We start from the raw sequence: 25,164 nt of genomic DNA, 5'->3' as shown, positions 1-25,164 counted from the left end.
CAGCAACTTTTGTTGCATCTTGCCGATAAGCAACTTTTTGCTTCCAAACTGCTTTAAAACATTCCTAACCTAATATTAGACATGCCTAGAGCCTTTTAAGGCTATATAAGACTTATTCAAAACACCTAATGCTATTAGCCCTATAGGTCACATGAGTCCTTGGTTTATAAACTACCAAATAGGACTATGTACCTTTACAAGTGGGTAAATGTTTATTAAAATCCTATTTTAAACTCAAACTAGCTTCAAGCCTCCTTGAAGGAAACACTCCAATTACATTGCAAAGAAGATATTCATAGACCATGATTAGATTGCAGATGGAAAAATGTCTACATATGATGTAGAGTTGATACCACCTATTCTATCAGCCATGCTTTGTCCTCCAATGCCAAGATGATGAAGAAGGAATGTTCCCAAGGAGTGCTCTGCACCATACTACCCCTCTCTGAAAAAAACTCAAGTCCCTTGAGTTGGGATAGTGTCAAAAACAAAACTTGCCTTCTCTATTTCAGCCTTTGTCATCCATGTGGCATCTTCAGCAGGTAACCCAGTCCATTTGACCAGGTATGCATAGTATGTTGCCCTCCTAGTTTGTTTAGTCACCTTCTTATCAAGGATACATTCAATCTGAGGTTTATGTGCTTTGGGCAATTGAGAATCATCACCTTTATTGTCTAAATCTGTACCTGCATCACAAATGTCAGTAGGTTCTTTATATGCATATAAATCGGATACATTAAATATTGGGGAAAGACCAACATCTAGAGGTAGTTCAATTTTGTATGCATTGTTGCCACATCTTTGCAAAATTCTGAATGGCCCTACCTTCTTCATCATCAATTTGGTATATTTCCCATTAGGCAATCTTTCCTTTTTAAGGTGCACCATCACTAAGTCACCTACCTTGAATTGGAGGTCTCTTCTTTTCTTATTGGCCTGATTTTTGTATTTGTCTGCAGTCCTTTCCAACCTGTCCTTCACCTGCTGCTGAATGTCCTTCATCACTTGGGCAAAGTCTTGTGCTTGGGCACTCTTTCTATCAAGGTGACTGATGTCTCTTAGTTCTAATACACCTCTTGGATTCTCCCCGTAGACAATCTGAAATGGTGTCAATCCAGTGCTTCTATTGACTGAATCATTATAGGCATATTCGGCTTGTGGTAGGATAGAGTCCCATGATCCTCCATGCTGTTGTGAGAGACATCTTAGCAAGTTCCCCAATGATCTATTTGTGACCTCTGTTTGCCCATTAGACTGTGGGTGATAAGCAGATGAGAAGTTCAAATTAGTTCCAAGCCTTTTCCATAGTGTCCTCCAAAAATGGCCAAGGAACTTGGAGTCTCTGTCTGAAACAATAGATCTAGGAAGACCATGTAGTCTTACAACCTCCTTAAAGAAAAGCCCTGCAATATGAGAGGCATCATGTGTGGTTCTGCAAGGAATGAAGTGAGCCATTTTAGAAAATCTGTCAACAACAACAAATACACTGTCATTTCCTGCCCTTGTTTTTGGCAAACCCAAGACAAAGTCCATACTTATTGAATCCCATGGCTTGCAAGGAATGGGTAATGGAGTGTATAAACCTGCATTTGAAGCATGACCCTTTGCTTTTTGACAGATTATGCAACTATCTACAAACTTCCTAACATCAGATTGCAATTTGGGCCAATGGTAAAATCTTTTTACCTGTTCCAAGGTCTTGTCTAAACCAAAGTGACCTGACATACCTCCACAATGCTTCTCCTTAATTATATTTTCTCTATATGAACCCCTTGGTACACATAGTTGCCCTCCTTTGAACAATAAGCCCTCTTGAATCAAATAGTCTGCAAAATCAGAATGGTATCTATCTCCCATGTCTTGGCAAACCTTGTAGATCTCTTTAAAATCTTCATCTTGAGGGTACATGTCCTTCATGGCATCAATACCCACACTTTCAAGGTCAATTGATTGGATCATGAGGTTCCTCCTACTCAAGGCATCAGCAACCTTGTTGATGACCCCCTTCTTGTGCTTAATGGAGAAGGTATATGACTGCATAAACTCCATCCATTTGATATGCCTCTGGTTCAATTTATCCTGCCTGTTCAAGAAACTTAAAGCCTGGTTATCAGTGAAAACAATGAATTCTTTAGGAAGTAAGTAATGCCTCCATCTCTTCAAAGATTGCACCATTGCATATAACTCTAAATCATAGACTGAATACTTCTGTTTAGCCTCATTTAATTTCTCACTGAAAAAGGCAATTGGTCTGCCCTCTTGACTTAGTACCCCTCCAATAGCTTTGGTGCTGGCATCACATTCAACTGTAAACGCTTTGTTAAAATCAGGAAATGTTAAAATAGGTCCTTGGGCAATTCTTTGTTTTAGGAGTTCAAATGCCTCTTGGGCTGCTTGTGTCCACACAAAATTACATTTCTTTCCACCTTTTATTGTGTAATCATCGGAGCAGAGATTCCACTAAAATTCTTAATAAATTTCCTATAAAAGTTGCATAGACCATGGAAACTCTTCACTTCACTTGGACTTGTGGGTGTAGGCCAATGCATGATAGCCTCAATTTTAGTGGGGTCCATCTTCAAACAATCCTTAGAAATGACAAATCCAAGAAAAATCAATTCTTGTTTAACAAAGGTGCACTTTTCAAGGTTTATTTTCAATTCTTCCTCATGAAGTCTTTGCAATACAAGATCTATGTGTTTTAGGTGTTCTTCTTTATCCTTACTGAAAATTAGGATATCATCTAAGTATACAACCACAAACTTGTTGAGAAAGGGTTTGAGGACCTCATTCATGAGCCTCATAAAGGTGCTTGGTGCATTTGACAATCCAAATGGCATGACAAGCCATTCATAGAGTCCCTCATTGGTTTTAAAGGCTGTTTTCCACTCATCCCCTTCTCTTACCCTGATTTGATGGTATCCACTTTTCAAGTCTATCTTAGAATAAAACTTTGCCCCTCCTAGGCAATCAAGAAGGTCTTCCATCCTAGGCATGGGAAACCTATACCTTATTGTTATCTTGTTTATAGCCCTTGAATCCACACACAGCCTCCAAGTGCCCTCTTTCTTTGGTGCTAACACAGCAGGGACTGCACATGGGCTAACACTTTTCCTAATCAAGCCTTTAGACAACAAATCCTCAATTTGTCTAGCTATCTCTTCATTTTGTTCCGGGGTTAACTTATAGGCAGCCTTATTGGGTAGTGTAGCCCCTGGTATTAGGTCTATACAATGACTGATTTCCCTTTTTGGTGGTAAAGTAGAAGGTGAACTACCTGCCACAATCCCATGGTATTTGTTTAACAATTCCCTAACCTCTCTAGGTTCCACTTCACTTAAACCATGATCCAATATTACTTTGTTTGACACATCATTCTTAGGTTTAGTCACAATTGCAAAACAAGGAGTATCTTTCACTTTTAAGGACTGCAAAAATTCCTTTTCACCAACCAATGCAATACTACTTACCATATGGTCCATCTTGCCATCATTCGGTAGTGGATTCATTGTGTACTTGACTCCATCTTTCACAATAGTGTACACATTTGTATGCCCATCATGTTTTGCATTGACATCATATTGCCATGGCCTCCCAAGCAAGAGGTGGCATGCATCCATATTAGTCACATCACATAAAATTCTGTCAACATATTCAACCAATGTGAATTCAACCCAAACCTGCTCATTCACTAAGGTATGATTGTCCTTTGTTAACCATGAAGCCTTATATGGATAAGGGTGAGGAATTGTTTGCAATTTTAACTTGTTAACCATTTCTCTAGAGGCTATATTATCTGTTGAACCTGAATCAACTATCAACTTGCATACCTTTCCTTTTACCTTGCAATTTGTCCTGAATAATGATCTTCTCTGTGGTGGATCTGCAGGTTGTGGTACCTTCAAAAGTGTCCTTTGCATCATGAGGCACTCTCCATGTTCAGCATTAGCAGGTCTGGAGGTTGTGGTGTGATAGGATGAGATGCTTTGCCCATCCTCTTCTTCTTGCAACAGATTGATTCTCCTATCCACAGGTTTACTGGATTCTCCACCTTTTTGAGGACACCTGAATGACTGATGCCCGGTTTGGTTACATGTAAAACATCTGCCTGTGAACACTTGACCTCCTCTTCCTCTCCCATTGCCTCCTCCTTGGTTCCTATTGGGTCTCCTACCCCTAAAGGAGCCTCTTTGACTGGTGTCTGGTTCATGGTTCCTGGTTTCAGCATTATTTCTACCTTGAAATCTGCCCCCTCTACCTCTAAATGAATTACTTCCTCTTCCCCTATTATTTTCACTTCTCCTCTTCAATTTTTCTTCTATTTTTAATGCAAGATTGAAACATTGGTGGACAGATTCTAAATTGATCAATGTAAGTTCATCTTGTATGCTAAACTTTAAGCCATTAACATACCTTGCCAACTTTTGTTTGCTTGATTCATTTACCTTTGCTCTTAGGGTCAAGTTATGGAATTCTTGAGTGTAACCACTCACATCCATGTCCCTTTGCTTTAGGTTTTGTAGTCTTTGATTTATGAGGACTTCATAATCTTCCGGTACAAATTGCTTCTTCACTTCAACCTTCATCCTTTTCCATGTTGAAATGGGTTCCTTGCCCTCATCCAACCTTTCATTTTGAACAAAGTTCCACCAAGTAAGGGCTGGCCCCTTCAACTTGGCTTTGGCAATCTTCACAATTTGACTAGTAGGGATATAATCACATTCAAAGTGATTGTCTAGTGCCTCTATCCAATCCAGGCACTCATCTGGATTCAACCGGCCATAAAACATAGGGATGTCACCCCCTTTTGCACCCACTCTCTCCAAAGCTTGAAGAAGTGGTCTTTGCTCCAATGGAATCTCACTTCCATAAGTATCTCTCTCAACTTCTTCTCCTTCTGACTCATAATCATTACCCTTTCTCAATTTGCCTTGGAGCTTTTCAAGCTCTCTCCTCATGTTTCTATTCTCTTCCCTGACTGCCCTACTTTCAGCCATTTGTTCTTTCACCAACTTGGCTAGTTCAATATTGGTGATCCTCAATGGGATCTCCCTCTCTCCATCTTCTCCATCCGAAATTTTTGATGAACAAACCACTCACCAAGGTCTTCCTGCTGCTCTGATACCACCTGATGCAGAGTGGCAAGCGGAATAACCAAATTTGGCCTAAGTTGTCCTTAGGACTTACACAACCCACAATTTTACTCTCCAAGTCTATGATCACTTTAAGGATCCACCAAGCTCTGCAACAACCCTTTCTCCAAGGTTTGGACAATCTCCCAATGCTTGGAAGGCTCAATCCAGCTTTGTCTCCAATTTGCCTTTAGGGACTAAATCCCTGATTTAGGCCTTTTAGTGCTTCTGCAACTTCTAGCACTCCACAACACAAGACAATGATTGGGACACCTCCAAATGTTCCCCCACACTGCAAATAACCCACAATTTGGGTTCTCCAACTTCTGCAACACCAAAATCCACAACTCACCTAGTTGTCCTACTAGGTCTCCATACCCTGTTTTCCTGCAACAAATCCAAAATTCTCCAAACAACTTGTCAAACAAATTAGGGTTTCAGATACCCTTTATCCCACTCTATCAATCCCCCAAAAATCAAATTCCCAATCCACTCCTGCACTACAGAACCTCTCCTATGCACACAGACCTAATGGGCCCAATTAGGCTTGGTTTACAAAGGAGCAGTACGGAAATGGGTTCATGGATGGAAAAAAATGATTGGGCGACCTCAAGGAATGTTTATCTCAACAACTTCTGCCCTTGGTTGCAATTTATTCAATCAAATTCCTTCTGATTTCCATACAGTTACTAAATCCTAGTTCAAACCAACACCTAGACTTGAACTAGGGCTTGCATGCAAAATGTGCTCTCACCATTGAAATTGATCCTAATTCTAGAGAATGAAAGAACAACATGTAAGCTTGCAAATTCATTGGGTTTTGTGCCCCTGAGGTCAAATAGGTGCACTCTATTTGCCCATTTGCACAAAACCCTTGCTAAAGGGAGGGTTTGGTGGCTGTTTGAGAACAAAATGCAATAACTATCGACTCCCTTCACCAAAAAACTTCAAACCACTTGCAAAAGTTTGCTAACACACCAAGGTTTCGAATCCACGCATTTGTTTGCAGATACTCTTCCGTACAGCATGTGCAGAATTCAAAAACCAGAGATTTTACCACGAAAACTGAGAGTTTTTTGTATTAATGCAATCAAAATCCTTACAATTTCCCTCTCTTCTTTTGGGAAGGTGGAATATGACTTAAATACCATGCCTATACCGATCAACCACCTTGGGATCGGTTTCTAACTGATTTAACCATTATTTGCAAAAGTTGCTAATTGTTGCTGAGCAACTTTTGAAAAGTTGACAGCAACTTTTGTTGCATCTTGCCGATAAGCAACTTTTTGCTTCCAAACTACTTTAAAACATTCCTAACCTAATCTTAGACATGCCTAGAGCCTTTTAAGGCTATATAAGACTTATTCAAAACACCTAATACTATTAGCCCTATAGGTCACATGAGTCCTTGGTTTATAAACTACCAAATAGGACTATGTACCTTTACAAGTGGGTAAATGTTTATTAAAATCCTATTTTAAACTCAAACTAGCTTCAAGCCTCCTTGAAGGAAACACTCCAATTACATTGCAAAGAAGATCTTCATAGACCATGATTAGATTGCAGATGGAAAAATGTCTACATATGATGTAGAGTTGATACCACCTATTCTATCAGCCATGCTTTGTCCTCCAATGCCAAGATGATGAAGAAGGAATGTTCCCAAGGAGTGCTCTGCACCGCTACACCTCCACAACATTCACCTGTTAGCTTAGTGTCAAACCCATTATCAACTCCCTGTGAACATCCTCAGTTTATGGAACTCGACAATGGTGAAATGCAATGTACAAATTGCTCTTTTGTTCGTCCTAGATTTGTTAGAATGTTACTTTCCGGTCAATAGACCACATTTGATAGGGACAAATTGCAAAACCTAGAAGTCCTTACCTTTCATGACTTCTTGTTGCAATATACTCATGATAAATATAGTATTCCCTACTGGCCTCGGCATGTGATCGCCTCTGGTCAACCCAACGCTCCCACACAAATCAAGATGCTTAACTATGCTAATCTCTGCATTCAAAAAGCCTTGTTAGTACAGCAGAACCAAATGCAAAAGTTAGTTCAAATGGAATTAGCTGCTCAACAAGCCACTGCCAGCACCAATACTAATTTTCATACTATTATTGCTTCACTACAAGCTCTTGAGTCCCGTTTATCTCAGCAATTTGCCACCCAAATGCAATCTGACATTACCAGTTTGCATCAAAATTATCAGAGTTTTCGTCAAACTAGCGAAACGTGGTGGACGGATAGTGTCAATTGTTTGTCCTCTTTGTCTGCAACCACTCACCAAATCTCTAGTATAGCCCAAATGCTTACAACCACAACGCAAACCATTGCAAAGAAAATCTCAACCATAGAACATACTACTACTCAAGTTCGCTCTCAGCAACTAGCAGATACACAAAATATCCATCAAACCCTGACGTCTATAAAGGATGAAGTTGAGAATGTGATAATAGATAAACTAAGCTCTTTACCACCAAGTAGTTCAACCCCTACTCGATCACCTAGCAATTTCCCTAGCTCACAGGCTGACCATCAGCGTTTATGCTCTCTTCATACTGGTAAAGCTTTAGTTTTGCATGTACCTCCTCCAAAGCTGCAAGAGTTTGATCCTGCAACTGGTACATGGAAACATGTCAATATGGTATCGCAAGATCCATATGATCAGTTATATGTTTTCAATGAAAATGTACCCCCATACATTAACTTGGATACTTATGATCCAGTAAAAAATAAAGCCACATTAGATGCACTCAGAACATGGATGGACAACGCCATCTATGCTGCAAACATGACACCAGATCAGGCAATAAGAAAAGGTTTGAATGCCTTAACCGGCATTGCAAGAAGTGCCTGGGATAGTCTGCCTACAGACTATAAAGATGATTTGATCAATGCTAGTGTTACTACAGTCAGTAGTGCACTCTACCGCATGTTTGTTGGTCAGCATGACAATGAACAGCGTGCAGCCTCAAAAAGTTCAAAGAAAATAGAATCTGTGACATGAGCAAGCTAGATGAGTACTGTAGTGATCAGTACACAAATTTCTACAGATCAGGCCAGACTAATAACAATGTCTGGATGTATAACACTTTTCTTGATGGCTTCCCTTTGCAGTTAAAATCCTACTATAGAGAGAAGATTCTCTTTAGTTTAATGAACACTCCAGAGATGTCTATAAATGATGTAACATTTCCACAACTTTGTCAGTTCATCAAAGAAATTAACAGTGACTTATGTACAGAGAAGCAAAATTGGAAAAAGAAAAAGGAAGTTTTACCATACCTCAAAGCTGGTCTCTATCATTGCCAATCTACTTCATATGGCTATGACAAGCATAAAAAAAAGCATAAGTCATACAAGTCCTATAAATCAAATAAGGACTATAGTAGATCTTTTCCTAGAAATAAGAAGTTTAAAAGAAAAAAGGTATTTCTAAGAAAGAAGGAAAAGGTTAGAAAAATGGATTTTAAGCCAGTCTGTTATATCTGCAAAGGAGATCACTACGCCAACAAATGTCCTGATCATCAGAAGAAAAGAAAGTGTGTCTGCACCTTGCAATTAGTCAATATGCTCAATGAACCTGTTACAATAGTTTCAGAAGGGTCAGATTCAGATGACCTTTGTATTGAAGATTGTTCCTCAGATAGTGAAGAAGAAATAATGCAAGTAATGCATTTAAGAATATCTGACAAGGAACATGCCTCTGAAGAAGAACCTAAACAATACTTCTCTCCAAGTGAAAGTGATCTGTCAGAAGTATCATTTTATTGTAATATGTATAATCGTTCTGACCGATTCATAGACCACCATCGGTCTCTTACTCAAATCATCCCCAATTGGTTAAAGTTAACTCCAGAGCAAGAACTTGAAAGAATTCAAGTCAGAAGTAATCAGTTACTCAAAAGAAACAAAGATTTCCTCACTCCTCATCAATTTGAAAAAGTCAAAAAGAAGTTAGCTGCTCTTGAAGATCAGCGTAACAGAATCATGTTACAATAGCAAGAAGAAATCTTGCCACTTTATGATGAAGATGCTCCTGGAAATGTATTAGCTCCTCATGGGTATGCCCATAACCCACAAGGACAACAAGCCTTTGCTAAAGCGTCCAGAAAAGAATGGCTCTCTCAGCGCCTTGCCTTTCTCTATCAGGCTAAAGCTGATGTTCTGAAAGAAATCAGTCAAGTTCAACGTGAACTAATGGAGTATGAAAGCAGTTCGAGTTCTCTTAGTGCTTTTGACAAACTTCTTCTTGAAGTTAAACAAACAACAGAAGAACCTCTTGCAGAACATTATGAAGAAGCAGATGTGTCTTATCTACAGACACAACCAGAAGATACTGCATCCAAGAAAGCCTTCGGTTATCAAAAAGGTATGCATAATCCTTGTCCAGCATATCTACTCTCTGTCAAGCTTTCGAGATTAAAAGCATATCAGTTGTGTGCTCTGTTAGATTCTAGTGCCAATTGTACTCTGGCCAGGAAAGAAGCTTTTCCTACTGATTGTTGGATTCCAACACAGACTAGTATTCACTCTCTGACTCACTCCAATAATCCCATTCGCTTTCAAGCACACATCCCCTTGCAATTTGGTACTCAAAATTGTATGGTTACCTTTCTACAATTTCTTATAGAATAGTATGACTGCATCATAGGCAACCAAACCCTCCAACAATGGTCTCCCTATACCGTTGGACATCAAGGAACCTATATAGATTTTCAGTTTGGTCGGGTCCCTCAGATAAATGAATTTCATGCCTATGCCCCAAAATTATCATTTCCACAGCCTGGTAAGCCCATTCCTCCAAATTCACGTGTCTGGTTAGCCACGCAATCTCTTTTGACCCGAGGGGATTTAGCAACAATCAAAGTCGATTTTGAAGCCACTGTGTTAACAAAAGATTTGACCAAATATGAATGCCATATGAAATGTGTCCTTCCTCTCAAGAAAGATGAGAATGCCCATGCGATGGTTCCTAAAAGCAAAGCCAATTATTTCATCCTGTCAAAAGAAGAACAAACACTCTATGAGAAAGATATTACTGAACTTCTAGCAAAAAATATCATTCGTCCTAGTAAAAGCCCTTTTTCATGCCATGTTATGTATGTTTCAAAGAAGGATGAAAATGGTAATGAACTTGCTGAGAAAAGATTAGTTGTGAATTATAAGTCATTGAACGTCTACTTAGAAAATAACCAGCATCCTTTGCCAAGCAAAGAATATATTTGACAGCGTATCCAAGGTTGTAATATCTTTAGCAAGTTTGATCTGACAAAAGAATTTTGGCAAATCTCTGTAAAAAATTAAGAAAGGTATAAAACAGCCTTCTCAGTCCCACAAGGTTTGTATGAATGGAATGTTTTTCCATTTGGCATCAAGACTGCTCCATCCATATTCCAGAGTCATATGAATAGGATTTTTTTCCCATATTCCAAGTTTATCCAGCCATACATAGATGACATCCTCATTTTTAGCCAAGACTATACTAGTCATATGAGTCATCTACGTCAATTTTTTAATATCTGTCAAAGTCATGGTTTGTGCCTCAATCCTACCAAGTTACACTGGTGCACTGAAAGTCTTATCTTTATTGGTACACGGATTAAGCCCAATGGGTGCTTGTATCCACAAAATCATCTGCTTTTTGCAATCAACAAAGTTGAAGTAAAAGACAAGAAGTCTTTGCAACGATTTTTTGGTCTTGTAAATTATATTGCAGGTTATTATCAGAAGATTGCAAAAGCCCAAAAAGAGTTAAACAAGCTCCTGAGAAAGAATGCTCCTCCATGGACAGAAAAGCATGATCACATTGTTCAACAGATTAAAAATCAGTGTTAGCGGCTCCCGCCATTACGAATTCCCGGTTCTAGTAAATAGATTGTCCAGACAGATGCAAGCAATGAAGCCTGGGGTGCTGTCTTGCTCGAACAAGTTGAACATGAAGGTAAAATTAAAGAAGAAGTGGTCAGGTATGAGTCAGGTGCCTTTAAAGGTTCTGAACTTAATTACCACAGTACTGATAAAGAGTTTTTAGCCGTTATCAATGCTTTTACTAAATTTCAGCTCTTTATTGGAGATAAATCCTTCTTACTCAGAAGTGATTTGCGTCACTTATCCAGTTTCTTTAGGAAGGAGTCCAAACACAAGGTTGCTCGAGGTCGCCTATTGATATGGGAACAATTCCTCGATACTTTTGATTTTGAAACAGAATATGTGGAAGGTGTCAAGAATGTCCTTGCTGACTTTCTTAGTCGTGAAGGATATCATGTCAATGCTCTCACTGAAGAACAAGAATATGACGCATATATCCGCCCAAGAGAAAATCCTATAGCTCAGACACTTCTCGACATTGTTACTAATTTGTATAATAGTATTTATTTTCATCCTGAGATGTCTAACCAATAGGTTCATCAAGATCAAATCCGAATGAGAATTGAAGAAGACCATGGTCGTCTAGCTGAAGATCATCGCAATCAAAATTTGATACGTCTTCCACAAGAGAATCAGTATGTGCAAGTCTGCTTTGAGCCTCCTGTTCCTGAACCTATACCAGAACCAATTCATCAACAACATGTGAGAATGATCATGGAAAGAAAAGGAACCTATCCTATGGTTTGTAATACTCCCTGGAATGCTAACAACTATCAGCTCACAAAACACATTTATGATGAACCTAGGCAATATCATTTTGCAGCCAATCGCCAGCTTCTAACAGAATCCTTGATAGCCAAATATCTTTGTCGTGAAGCTGACCCTATAATATCTGCTGCAATAGGCCCTATTGACACATATGCCTCAACCTATGAATGGCCTATAGAGTTTCTTAGTAATACTCACATTCCAAATCAACATCATACCCAATATCAGTACCGATAATGGATTGATGAGTTTTTCTTAGGCCTCTATCCTCATTCACATAGCCAACATCCAATAACCACTAATTATGGTTATTCGTTTCATCTTCAGTTTCTCTCCAGAACACCAACTCCAATCTCTAATGGAATTTTTGAAGATTATGGTCCATCTCGTCCTCAACCGGATACAATTGAATTAAGGACATTATCTTCTTTTGTTCAAGACCGAAAGTCAGTTTGGTTGTTAACACAGTTCCAGACAGTTCCAGAAAATCGAACGCCAGACGTTAGTCTTTCCACTGCTTTTATCCGTGTCACTCAATGCATTCTTTGGAAAGAGGACTCCACTGAAAATCGTCTAGAACAGCTAGAGGAAGAACGAAGACCTGCATCACCCAGCACTGAAAACAAAGACTACATGAATTGGGAAACCAGTTCACCTCGCAGTCATGGGTATTAAACCTATCAAGTGGGGTTGTCACTTAACGAAGGCATTTCAACCTTTGTGAACCAATCTGAGACATGGCTGTCAACCATGGTAAAACTGACACCTGTCGAGTTAACCTTCTCGCTTCAAAAAGATGCTTTGTAATAAAGTTTGTCGGTGTATTCTCGTCCCAAATTACTATTCACCTCATTTTCTGTAGTGGAGGTCCTGTTTGGGATTCCTTTCTGCCAAAAGTACTTTCCACGTGTCCACCTCCTATGGTCGGACTTGAAGCAATTGTAAACTAAGGATAAGTCTCTCCATCTATATAAGGATGAGCTTCCTTTAGTCTTAGGCAGAGGTAAAAATAGCTAAGAAATTGTTGAGTCTAGGTCAAGTCTTAGAGGATTGTCTTGTTTAGTTTGAAGAAATCATTTTGACATAGAGAGTATGCTCTCTTCTCTTTGAGAAGATCAGAAATCAGACTGTCAAGAACTGATTTAGTCCTACTGTGCATATGAGCGCGTGATGTATATTGTGAATATTTCATAAGCTTCCGAATATCAATATCAATATATTGCATCTTGTTCACAATTCATAGGATGACCATCTAGATGAAGTATTAATGTTCCAATTTGGAACTCAGTACTTAAATATGAAGCCTGGATCTAGAACGCATGCCCTTTCATGGTTTTGGACTTATACGCTAACAATCCTAAATCACTATAGATTTCATTCCACTTCTTTACAGGCAACTTAAAACGTTCATTAGGCATAGAATAAGCTTCAGACTGTACAACATCTTCTTCAACATTAATATCTTGAATGGAGTCAAAGACGGAGTTCAAACTTACTAATTCTGATGTTTGATCTGCAAATTGTCGATCGGTTGGATCGGTCATCTCGATCTCTATTATGTATGTTGGTCGAAAGTGCGCTACCTTCCCTGCCTCTTTACGCCTTTACACGGCTTCAACACGAGGACTTACTTCACGCTGGAGACCAGACAGAATCACGAGAGACACTTAAACAATTGTGAAGATCAAACAAAGAATATAACAAGAAAGAACTAGGCTCTGATACCAACTTTTACTAGAGCTGTGATGTGAAAGATGAATGCTCTATATATATATATATATTGATCATATGCGGAAGCTTATTACAATTTCACATAAGGCATCACACACTCATCTTGACAGTCTGATTTCTGATCTTCTCAAAGAGAAGAGAGCATACTCTCTATGCCAGAATGATTGCTTCAAACTTGACACTTCTTAAGGACCTAAGACTTCTAGACCAACTCTTAACTAGATAACCTCTGCCTAAGAGTGAAGGAAGCTCATCCTTATATAGATGGAGAGATTTAGCTTTAGTTTACAATTGCTTCAAGTCCGACCATAGGAGGTGGACACGTGGAAAGGACTTTTGGTAGAAAAGAATCCCAAACAAGACCTCCACTAAGGGAAAGGAGGTGAACAGTGATATGGGATAAGAACACACCAACAACTTTATTACAACAGTATTTTTTTGAAACGAGAAGGTTAACTCGATAGGTGTCAGTTTTACCATGGTTGACAGCCATGTCTCAGATTGGCTCACAAAGGTTGAGATGCCTTCGTCAAGTGACAACCTCACTTGATAGGTTTAAGATCCACGACTATGAGGGGAACTAGTTTTCCAATTCATGTAGTCTTCGTCTTCAGTATTGAGTGAAGCAGGTCTTCATTCTTCCTCTAGCTGTTCTAGACGGTCTTCGATGGAATCTTCTTTCTAGAGAATACATCGTGTGACACAGATGAATGCAGTAGATAGACTTATATCTGGCGTGCGGTTTTCTGGAATTGTTTCAAACTGTGTGAACAACCAAACTAGTTTTCATTCTTGCACAAAGGAAGATAATGTCCTTAGTTCAATGGTGTCAGGTTGAGGACTAGAAAGACCGTAATCTGCAAATATTCTATGAGAGATTGGCATTGGTGTTCTGGATAAGAACTGAAGATGAAACAAATAACCATAATTGGTTGTCAATGGCTGCTGACTATGTGCATGTGGGTAAAGGCCTAAAAAGAACTCATCAATCCTTGAGCGGAAATGATATTGACTTGTATGTTGATTAGGAATGTGAGTGTTGCTAAGGAATTCTATAGGCCATTCATAGGATGAGGCATATGTGCCTATAGGACCTATTGCAGCAGATATCTCAAGATCAACTTCACGATAGGGGTACTTGCTTATTAAAGAGTCTGTGAGAAGCTGGCGATTGGCTGCAAAGTGATACTGCCTAAGCTCATCATAAATGTGTTTTGTGAGCAGATAGGTGTCAGCAATCCAGGGAGTATTGCAAACCATAGGATAGGTTTCTTTTCGTTCCATTATCATTCTGACATTTTGCTGATTAGCTTGTGTTGGTATAGGTTCAGGAGCAACAGGTTCAAAACTGATCTGCACATACTGATCAGGTTGTTGAAGGCGAATCATATTCTGATCACGATGGTCTTCAGCGAACCAACCACGTTCTTCTTCAATACTCATTCTGACTTGATCTTGATGAACCTGTTGGTTAGACAATTCAGGATGAAAATAAATACTATTATACAGATTAGTAACAATATCAGGAAGTGTTTGAGCAATAGGATTTGCTCGTGGGCGAGTATACTCATCATACTCCTGATCTTCAGTGAGAGCATTAACATGATATCCTTCACGACTGAGGAAGTCAGCAAGGACATTCTTTACACCTTCGACATACTCTGTCTCAAAATCAAATGTATCGAGGAACTATGCCCATCTCAATAGGCGACCTCGAGCAACTTTGTGCTTGGACTCCTTCTTAAAGAAACTGGATAAGTGACGTAAATCACTTCTGAATAAGAAGGGTTTATCTCCAATAAAGAGCTGAAATTTAGTAAAAGCATTGATAACTGCTAACAACTCTTTATGAGTACTGTGGTAATTAAGTTCAGAACCTTTAAAGGCACCTGGTTCATATCTTACCACTTCTTCTTTGATTTTTCCTTCATGTTCAACTTGTTCAAGCAACACAGCACCCCAAGCTTCATTGCTTGCATCTGTCTGGACAATTTTTTTACCAGAACCGAGAATTCGTAATCACGGGAGCTGCTGACACTGATCCTTAATCTGTTGAACAATGTGATCATGTTGTTTTGTCCATGGCGGAGCATTCTCTCTCAGGAGCTTGTTTAGTTCTTTGCGAGCTTCTGCTATCTTCTGATAATAACCTGCAATATAATTTACAAGACCAAAAAACCGTTGCAAGGACTTCTTGTCTTTCACTTCTACCTTTTCGATTGCAGTGAGTAGATGATTTTGTGGATACAAGCGTCCATTAGGCTCAATCTTAACGAAAAATATAATTTTATCCGAAATGATATTGACTTGTATGTTGATTAGGAATGTGAGTGTTGCTAAGGAATTCTATAGGCCATTCATAGGATGAGGCATATGTGCCTATAGGACCTATTGCAGCAGATATCTCAGGATCAACTTCACGACAGGGGTACTTGCTTATTAAAGAGTCTGTGAGAAGCTGGCGATTGGCTGCAAAGTGATACTACCTAAGCTCATCATAAATGTGTTTTGTGAGCAGATAGGTGTCAGCAATCCAGGGAGTATTGCAAACCATAGGATAGGTTTCTTTTCGTTCCATTATCATTCTGACATTTTGCTGATTAGCTTGTGTTGGTACAGGTTCAGGAGCAACAGGTTCAAAACTGATCTGCACATACTGATCAGGTTGTTGAAGGCGAATCATATTCTGATCACGATGGTCTTCAGCGAGCCGACCACGTTCTTCTTCAATACTCATTCTGACTTGATCTTGATGAACCTGTTGGTTAGACAATTCAGGATGAAAATAAATACTATTATACAGATTAGTAACAATATCAGGAAGTGTTTGAGCAATAGGATTTGCTCGTGGGCGAGTATACTCATCATACTCCTGATCTTCAGTGAGAGCATTAACATGATATCCTTCACGACTGAGGAAGTCAGCAAGGACATTCTTTACACCTTCGACATACTCTGTCTCAAAATCAAATGTATCGAGGAACTATGCCCATCTCAATAGGCGACCTCGAGCAACCTTGTGCTTGGACTCCTTCTTAAAGAAACTGGATAAGTGACGTAAATCACTTCTGAATAAGAAGGGTTTATCTCCAATAAAGAGCTGGAATTTAGTAAAAGCATTGATAACTGCTAACAACTCTTTATGAGTACTGTGGTAATTAAGTTCAGAACCTTTAAAGGCACCTGGTTCATATCTTACCACTTCTTCTTTGATTTTTCCTTCATGTTCAACTTGTTCAAGCAACACAGCACCCCAAGCTTCATTGCTTGCATCTGTCTGGACAATTTTTTTACCAGAACCGAGAATTCGTAATCGCGGGAGCTGCTGACGCTGATCCTTAATTTGTTGAACAATGTGATCATGTTGTTCTATCCATGGCGGAGCATTCTCTCTCAGGAGCTTGTTTAGTTCTTTGCGAGCTTCTGCTATCTTCTGATAATAACCTGCAATATAATTTACAAGACCAAAAAATCGTTGCAAGGACTTCTTGTCTTTCACTTCTACCTTTTTGATTGCAGTGCGCAGATGATTTTGTGGATACAAGCATCCATTAGGCTCAAGGAGCATTCTCTCTCAGGAGCTTGTTTAGTTCTTTGCGAGCTTCTGCTATCTTCTGATAATAACCTGCAATATAATTTACAAGACCAAAAAACCGTTGCAAGGACTTCTTGTCTTTCACTTCTACCTTTTTGATTGCAGTGCACAGATGATTTTGTGGATACAAGCATCCATTAGGCTCAATCTTAACGAAAAATATAATTTTATCCTATTTTAACGAAAACGAAAAACGAAAAACAAAAATTAACGAAAACGAAAAACACTTGGTGAAGATCCGACCTGCCGGAATCGAACCAGCGACCTAAGGATTTCTTTGGAATTTTAAATCCCACTACAGTCCTCCGCTCTACCAACTGAGCTAAGGTCGGTTTGGCAACTATACTCAAAGACAAAACAACTTATACTGAAAAACACTATCTGTCAGACGCAAAAAGGAAAGAAAAGACTTACCTACCATTTTGTTTTGGATATAAACAATCTGTCACCATTTTCATGACCTTAATCCACGCTCATAAATAATTCATGACATTCATTCCTGCCTGTTATTTGTCACGAAGGTCGTGTGATTGTTCACTCTCTACCAACTCTAAGCTCTGTATACACTTACAGACTCGACAGTATCCAATCACACAGATCTATTTGTAAAAGAAATGCCGGACAAAGAGACATGGGAATTTTGTTATAAAATGAATTTGTTTTGAGAAATTGGGACTCGATTGGATAGCGCATTGATAAGAATGGGTTATATTAATTACGAAACTGCTGTAGTCATCATAGGAATTTCAAGGACGGTTTGGAGGAGTTGATTTTGATTTGAGCAGGTGATAGCCATGAGATATTTTGTTCTTCATTTTTATCAGCAATGAATCAACTTTCATCATATCTGAACAATCTTATAAAGAAGGGTTAGGACCAGAATATGAGTGCTAGTTATGATCAGCAGGTGGAGTTGGCCACCCAATTTATAGGTTGTTAACCTTTCCTACGACCTACTTGTATCTTGAAACTCATCTCCATGCATTCTAGTAAATAAAAATCTTGTTTGAAGCTCTGTATTCAGTGAAAGAGTTGTTAGGTTGTCGTTGTATCAAAAGGCTGATCTGTCAGAATTCAATACAATTTAAACCCTTGTCACAAATTCTGAAGAAAACATTGAATATTTTGCACAACAAGAATATAAAGGCTTGCCTGTGCTTTTGATCACTGAAATAACTTTTCATTATGATTGGGGAACAGTCTCTCCTGTCCACAGAGATCGCGGGACAAGGAGTTCAAAAATACTCTGTCAAAGTGAGCGGAGCTTTGCCTGATTTCCTACAATCTTTGAAGTTAAAGTATGCCAAGTTGGGTTATCAATATCTGAATATCCAGGCCATTGTACTCTTCGCAACCCCACTTGTATTGATGCTAGTTTTGAGTACCTTAGGGTCACCACATGGAGCATGGAGTCATTTCAAGTTTGACCAGGCCAATAATATCCTCATTATATTATGCGGAGAAAGCATATGCCTCTTGTGTATCTACTTCTTATCAAGAACAAAAGAAATCTATCTTGTGGACTTTGCCTGTTATAGACCATCTGATGAATTTAGGATCTCGAAGGAACATTTCATGACAATGTCTAGAAAGATGGGGGGATTTGAAGAGGCCAGTTTGGAATTTCAAAGAAGAATAATGATCAGAACAGGGCTAGGGGAAAAAACCCACCTTCCCAAGGCTATTGTATCTGCTCCACACTACAATCCCACCATGAAAGCGGCCAGAGAAGAAGCGGAAACAGTCATGTTTGGTGCTCTCGATGAATTGTTCTTCAAGTCTGAGATCAGTCCCAAAGATGTTAGAATTCTCATAGTGAACTGCAGTTTGTTTAATCCCACTCCATCTCTTTCGGCCTTGATCATAAATCACTACAAGATGAGAGAAAATGTCTTGAACTTTAGTCTTGCAGGAATGGGATGTAGTGCGGGGATCATTGCTCTGGATTTAGTCAAGGACTTGTTGCACGTTCATTCTGATTCTCATGCGGTAATTGTGAGCACGGAAAATTTAACATTGAATTGGTATATAGGCAACAACAGGTAGGTTTTGTACTTACAATTTACTCCATTTCTTGAAGTATAAGCTACTCCATTTCTTTCTTTGACATGTTTGATGAAGTTAACTGTTATCTGTATTAGAGTGCTTAAATATCACATACTAATGCTTTATTTCTAGATTAAAAGTATTAAATACTAAATAATCAAAGTTGACTTACTCTTCTCAACTTAATTACTACCTACCTTAGTATGTAATGTTTATAGCCATATTAGACTTGTATTTATGATTTAGTCCATCCCTCTGAATTGACAAGTTTCATCAATTTAGTCCATCCCTCTGAATTGACAAGTTTCATGAAATTGATAAGACAAAACATAAAAATAGTAATGGCAAGTTAGTGATGACAATACACATAAGGTGAATGCTATTTACTGTCCAGGCACTCAACTATCCACGTTAGACCTATGAAACACCATCAAATTTAGCCTAAATGTATAGCCATCCCATAGACTTTTACAAGTTAATTGAACAAAAGTAGACATGGCACAATGGTATCTCTCTGAAATCTATGAAATGCATATGTAAACCTATGAAACGCCATCAAATTGGGCCTAAATTTGTATAGCCATCCATAGGTTCTATAGGATAATTGAACAAAAGTAGACATGGCACAAAAGTATCTCTATGAAGCCTTTGAAATGCATATGAAGTGAAGCATTCATGAGCCTAAATACTTTGATTCATTAGTGTGTCATTCACTTCATGAAGCCTCTAATTAGGAAGTGGGCATGGATGGTATTGACCATGAAAGCCATCTTAGGGTTGTCTCTTTTTTTCGTTTAAAGAAAATCACTTGTGAAACATGAAGCATGTTTATCATTCTCAACTTCGGCACTTACGATAAGAATGTACTTTACACAATAATATGGTGAAACACAGAGACTCCCACCTCTTTCTGAATCTTGAAATACTGTCCTCATGACATCTCCGCACTGGGTATTTGGAGTACTTGAGTACCCCCTATCTCTATCTTTCTGCAACCACACTGTCTCTGGGATGGGTACTTGAATTTCTATTTGAATTTTGATTTTTGCATGTTATTATTAGGTATTTATAATGTTGAATGTTCAATAGTTCTAGTTTGTATTGCAATTTCACAATGTTCAAGTATTTTAACTTGATAAGTTTTACTGAAAAATCATTACAACACCCCTTTGTACCCTGTCATCCCCTGACCGCCATCCCCCGCCATCCCAAAATTGAGGCCCATTGTCCCACCGTCTGTGAAACTCATCACGATGTCCTGCCATCCTGACATACCTCAATACTAATGTTACACTGGAATAATACAGTTTCACCTGCACATGCTTGGTGAAGCGATTATTTTAGGAGCCATTGATTTGTTTTTTTTTTTGGGGTACTTTTGAAGTTTATACTTCACTTCTCTAGATTACATATCAGAGAATCAGAATTACAAAAAATTGGCCCTTTAAAAAAAAATTGGTTGACCCTGAAACATGCAGATATTTGATTGCTAAGCATTTAGAGTGGCAGAATGTACACATAGACTACACAATGACCTTATCAACTTTTTAACTAGGGTAAAACGTGTGTATCTTTATGAGTCCAATACTACAGATTCAGAATTTCCATAAGCCTCATCATATTGCCCTTTTGATTCAACCTGCAACACTACATTACTAAACCTTATGGTGTCAAAATCCACCTACTTTCTAGCATGGCCTTTTCTATTGGCACTCTTTATCTTCCATCTAAAATGCATCAAAAACAAATTAAAAAGTCAAATTTTTTTTCAGATTTGCAAAAATATAGTAATTGTTTTCTAAATTTTTTGCTGTATTCGATTATGAAATATACAGATGTGAAATATGCAAATCATAAAGAACAAATGGCGAAATTTTTCCATTGTATACAGTAATTTTTTTCTAATTTGTTTTTCTTGTTTCCACCCATAAAATATGTAAATCATGAAGAACAAATGATAATAAATTTCTACTGTATTTTATATTTTTTCAAAAATTTGATAAGGATAGCCGCACTCTTTTCTATCGAGCCTACAACATATTGCTAATATCTTTCACCGCAAACCCTTTATACAGCGGTCAGATTATTCTACTCTATCATGCTGAGGCTCGTCCTATTAGACGCCATATGCCAAATATAGGCTGGTTTTACTTTATTATTCTGATAATTTCTTAATTCGATAGACGTTTGTAGCACTTCTCTGGTCTACTCTAACTTCCCTGCACATTTACAGGTCCGCATTAATATAATTTCTGTAGGTCTTAACTGATATTGTTTTTCAGGTCGATGCTACTGCCCAATTGTTTGTTTCGCATGGGGGCATCTGCAATTCTCTTGTCAAACAAAAGAAGTGACAAGAGAAGATCAAAGTACCAACTTAAACACATTGTTAGAACCCACAAAGGATCCGAGGACAAGAGTTTCCAATGCGTGTATGAGCAGGAAGATGAGAATGGGGTAAAGGGATTATCCATATCAAAAGATCTAACGGAAGTTGCAGGCCATGCACTGAAAGACAACATAACCACATTGGGTCCCTTGGTTCTTCCCTTATCAGAGCAATTCCTATTCCTTGCAACGCTCCTATGTAAAAGGTTTTTAAAGATGGACATGAAGCCCTATATTCCCAACTTCAAGCTTGCTTTTGAGCATTTCTGCATTCATGCAGGAGGCAGAGGAGTTTTGGATGAATCAGAGAAGAAGTTGGGTTTGAGCAAGTATGAGATGGAGCCTTCTAGGATGACCCTGCATAGATTTGGCAACACTTCTAGCAGCAGTTTGTGGTATGAACTGGCTTACATGGAGGCCAAGGAGAGAATCAAGAAAGGGGATAGAGTGTGGCAGATTGCTTTTGGGTCAGGATTCAAGTGCAATAGTGCGGTGTGGAAGGCGTTGAAGGATGTGGCTTTGCCTTCAAACAATCCCTGGCTGGATTTTATTCATAGCTATCCAGTTGAAATAGAGGAACGAGAAGATCTAATTTGAAATGAACCTATTCTTTACATAAATTTGTGATATAAAACTAGTTCAGGTCTTCATAGAACATTGTTTCCAAGAGGCTTATTACATTCAAAGAATGAAATAACCTCTTAATAAAGATGCAAATTAAATTGTAAATATCTTAGGGGTATTTATTTATGATATATTTATAAAATTTTAATTATTTATTAAAAAAAATTATAAAATGAATTTTTAAAATATTTTAATTTTAAAAAGATAAAATATATAGTGTTTAAATTCTATGATAAATATGTATTTCTTAAATTTAACATATGTATAATAAATTTAAATCATATAAAGACAAACTATTTAGAAAAAAAATTAAAGTGTTAGGCCCTAAAGTCATTGTATTGCTCAACCAATCTCAAACAACACAATAAATATGTGAAGGACTTGGAAAATAAATGATAATTTTCAATCATTTTTATTGATACATTAATAGTTGCTAAGGGGCAACTCCCTATTTAATGATTCTAAAATATTACATCTTGTTGCACATGCTAATTTGATGAACCCTAATGGACCCCAAAATATAACACAACTAACATGTGAAGGACTTGGAAAATAAATGATAATTTTTAATAATTTTTATTGATAAGTTAATAGTTGCTAAGGGGCAACTCCCTGTCTATTGAATACTAAAATATTACATATTGTTACATATGCTAGTTTGATGAACCCTAATGGACCTCAAAATATAGACATTCACCCAAATACAAGGGAAAATCCTTTCATGAATATAGAGGCAAAAATGTCACCCCAAACAAAATGGTGACTTTGAGGATTTGATATGTTTTATAAGTCATTCATATATCCTACCTAGTAGTGAATACATCATAGTAGACTATTGTGGTATATATTTCTTATAAATGAAAGAGAAAATCAGGGTCCCTTATATATATTTTTTACTGTCTTTCTTTTCATGGCTTTGGCTTTCTTAAGTTTAACATATGCAAAAAATAATAAATTTAAACCATATGAAGATAAAGCATTTAGAAAAAAAATAAAATGCCACATATTAAGAAATAATTTTTTGAATTGTTCAAATGATGTTGACTCTACCAAAAAACTACATAATCTAAAGCATCCTGCAATCTATGAACGAAGTCTGTATATGTTCCTCTTGCTGGAAGTCTTAATTGGAAACCAAGATTACTTTAGTGCATTCACCATACTTACCATCTCATATATAATGCATGCATAACTTATAAAATAAAATTGTAGTAACATATAGATCTAATATATCACATGCATGAAATGTAATCACATAACACAAAGATTTGGTTACCTAGAAACCCTCCAAGTTGAAGGTAAAACTAGGGTGGGATGACACCCACAAATCTTCACTGCCGCAGTAATAAAGTTAACTTATTAGGGTTACAATGTTTGACCATATCTGATGATCTACCAGGTGAGGGGTCTACCCTGTTAAAGGCATTTGAGACTGTTAGGTCTCACCTTGTGAAATGATTTTACACTTACAACAAAGTAAGGACTCAATTAAGAGATTTACAAAGATATTTTAAGACCACTCTGTTAAGAGATTATCCCTGACTTAATCTGTTAAAACTTATTTAGTGCCTGATCCTCAATTTTCTCTGCTAAGTTGATTCTGGATCTCCTTTCTTCAATATAATTTGATTTCTTATCTGATATAGCTTTACTATCCTTCACTGCTTTGACAAGGTTGTGTCCTCTACAAAACTTAACTATTTTTCCTTATTTTCAATGTTCACACATTCATACTTTATTTTCTCTGTGATTGCACAAATAGCTTGTTCACTCGTTCTCATCACATCAACATGCTCTTCACCATATATCAAACTAAGTTAAGATCTTCTCTATTTAAAGATTTTGTAAAGAGTTTTCTAGATGCTTCCATCTTTTTCCTCTTCATCTAATTGGTTCATCATAGAACATAGGGATCTATGATCCATGTCATAAAATGCATAATGACCTTTTCCTCTACAAGTATTAAATATCTTGTCCATGTCAACCTAAAATGGTTTATCTCAAAGTCTATATCATTCCTTACTTGAATGTCAATTCTACGTTGCTTGGCACTTACTGTCTTTGATACTCGACATTCACTATACATGTTGTCGACGCTCAGTCTTTACTATGCTCAACACATTTTGTGTAACTTAGCATCAATATGCTTGAACTGCTTAGTAATCATTAGGCTCATCTTACATTGAAAATACGCAGGGACCAAAGACTTGCTAGACTCGTATGGAGCTTGGCATTTACATGTTTTATACACAAGTCTTTACATGATTTGGCCTATATAGAGTAGCTCGGTCACAGTGATGACCTTCTAACTCTTCCTAATATATGACTAAGTATTTGACACTAATAGACAACAACAATTAGGGATACCAACAATCTCCCCCTCTCACATTAGTGGCAAAAACACTTTGTCATGATTACATTGTTACATTGCTATAATGATAATATGAGTAACCCCCCCCCCCCCAAGCCTATGACTTAGTTCATATAGAACTAACAAAACTTATGTCAAATATAAAATGAACAATAAACAATATATACACATTAATCTAAATAGTCTGATTATTTCAGTGTCATACCTTGTTTTCCTTCTACATGTTGATCTCTGAATTGTTTGATTTTTACTCTTCTAATCTAACATACCCTTTGTGATCAATCATTATTCCCTTAAAAATATGTAACCATCATTACATTCCCTATTTCCATCTTTCCCCCTTGGTTTTGTCATTTATGTCTTCTAGTGGGGTTGAATGTATGGAATCAAACTGTATTTTTCAATGAATAGTTTGTGAACTTGGTTGATCATAGCAAGTGCATGATCCCAAGTGGTTCTTGTGGATTCCAAAATATGATTATGTAACTCCAATCTAGCTGCCAAATCAACAACTAAAAGATTGTGATCTTCATGAATAAGATATTGTGTTGACTTCACTTCTCACTACATACCTTCAAATGAGGTATCAACATGGATTGGATGGAGATCAATTTTGACCTCATGCTATT

The 25,164-nt window shown here is 37.7% G+C and overlaps 2 protein-coding genes and 1 non-coding gene across 3 annotated transcripts; 1 reads left to right on the top strand and 2 right to left on the bottom strand.

Moving 5' to 3' along the window:
* Nucleotides 1-456: 456 nt before the first annotated feature.
* LOC149540942 (uncharacterized) lies at nt 457-4,997 on the bottom strand. Its single transcript, XM_089802757.1, has 2 exons — nt 3,010-4,997; nt 457-2,290 (listed from the first exon to the last, which is right to left on the bottom strand). Exons 1-2 carry the CDS (start codon nt 4,995-4,997, stop codon nt 457-459), a joined length of 3,822 nt encoding a protein of 1,273 aa, XP_089658883.1.
* A 12,346-nt stretch (nt 4,998-17,343) lies between these two features.
* TRNAY-GUA (transfer RNA tyrosine (anticodon GUA)) lies at nt 17,344-17,438 on the bottom strand. Its single transcript has 2 exons — nt 17,402-17,438; nt 17,344-17,379 (listed from the first exon to the last, which is right to left on the bottom strand). It is a non-coding gene; the product is annotated as a tRNA-Tyr (tRNA).
* A 271-nt stretch (nt 17,439-17,709) lies between these two features.
* LOC149540940 (3-ketoacyl-CoA synthase 11-like) lies at nt 17,710-22,271 on the top strand. The gene is made up of 2 exons (XM_089799772.1): nt 17,710-19,148; nt 21,435-22,271. The coding sequence occupies exons 1-2, from the start codon at nt 18,292-18,294 to the stop codon at nt 22,135-22,137; spliced, it is 1,560 nt and encodes a 519-aa protein (XP_089655898.1). The 5' UTR covers nt 17,710-18,291; the 3' UTR covers nt 22,138-22,271.
* The last annotated feature ends 2,893 nt before the right edge of the window (nt 22,272-25,164 follow it).

This window comes from Cupressus sempervirens, chromosome 9, assembly GCF_028749045.1.
Source record: "Cupressus sempervirens isolate cs-2001-9-10 chromosome 9, ASM2874904v1, whole genome shotgun sequence".
Taxonomy (NCBI): Eukaryota; Viridiplantae; Streptophyta; class Pinopsida; order Cupressales; family Cupressaceae; genus Cupressus; species Cupressus sempervirens.
This window is presented reverse-complemented; position numbering and strand designations above follow the sequence as displayed.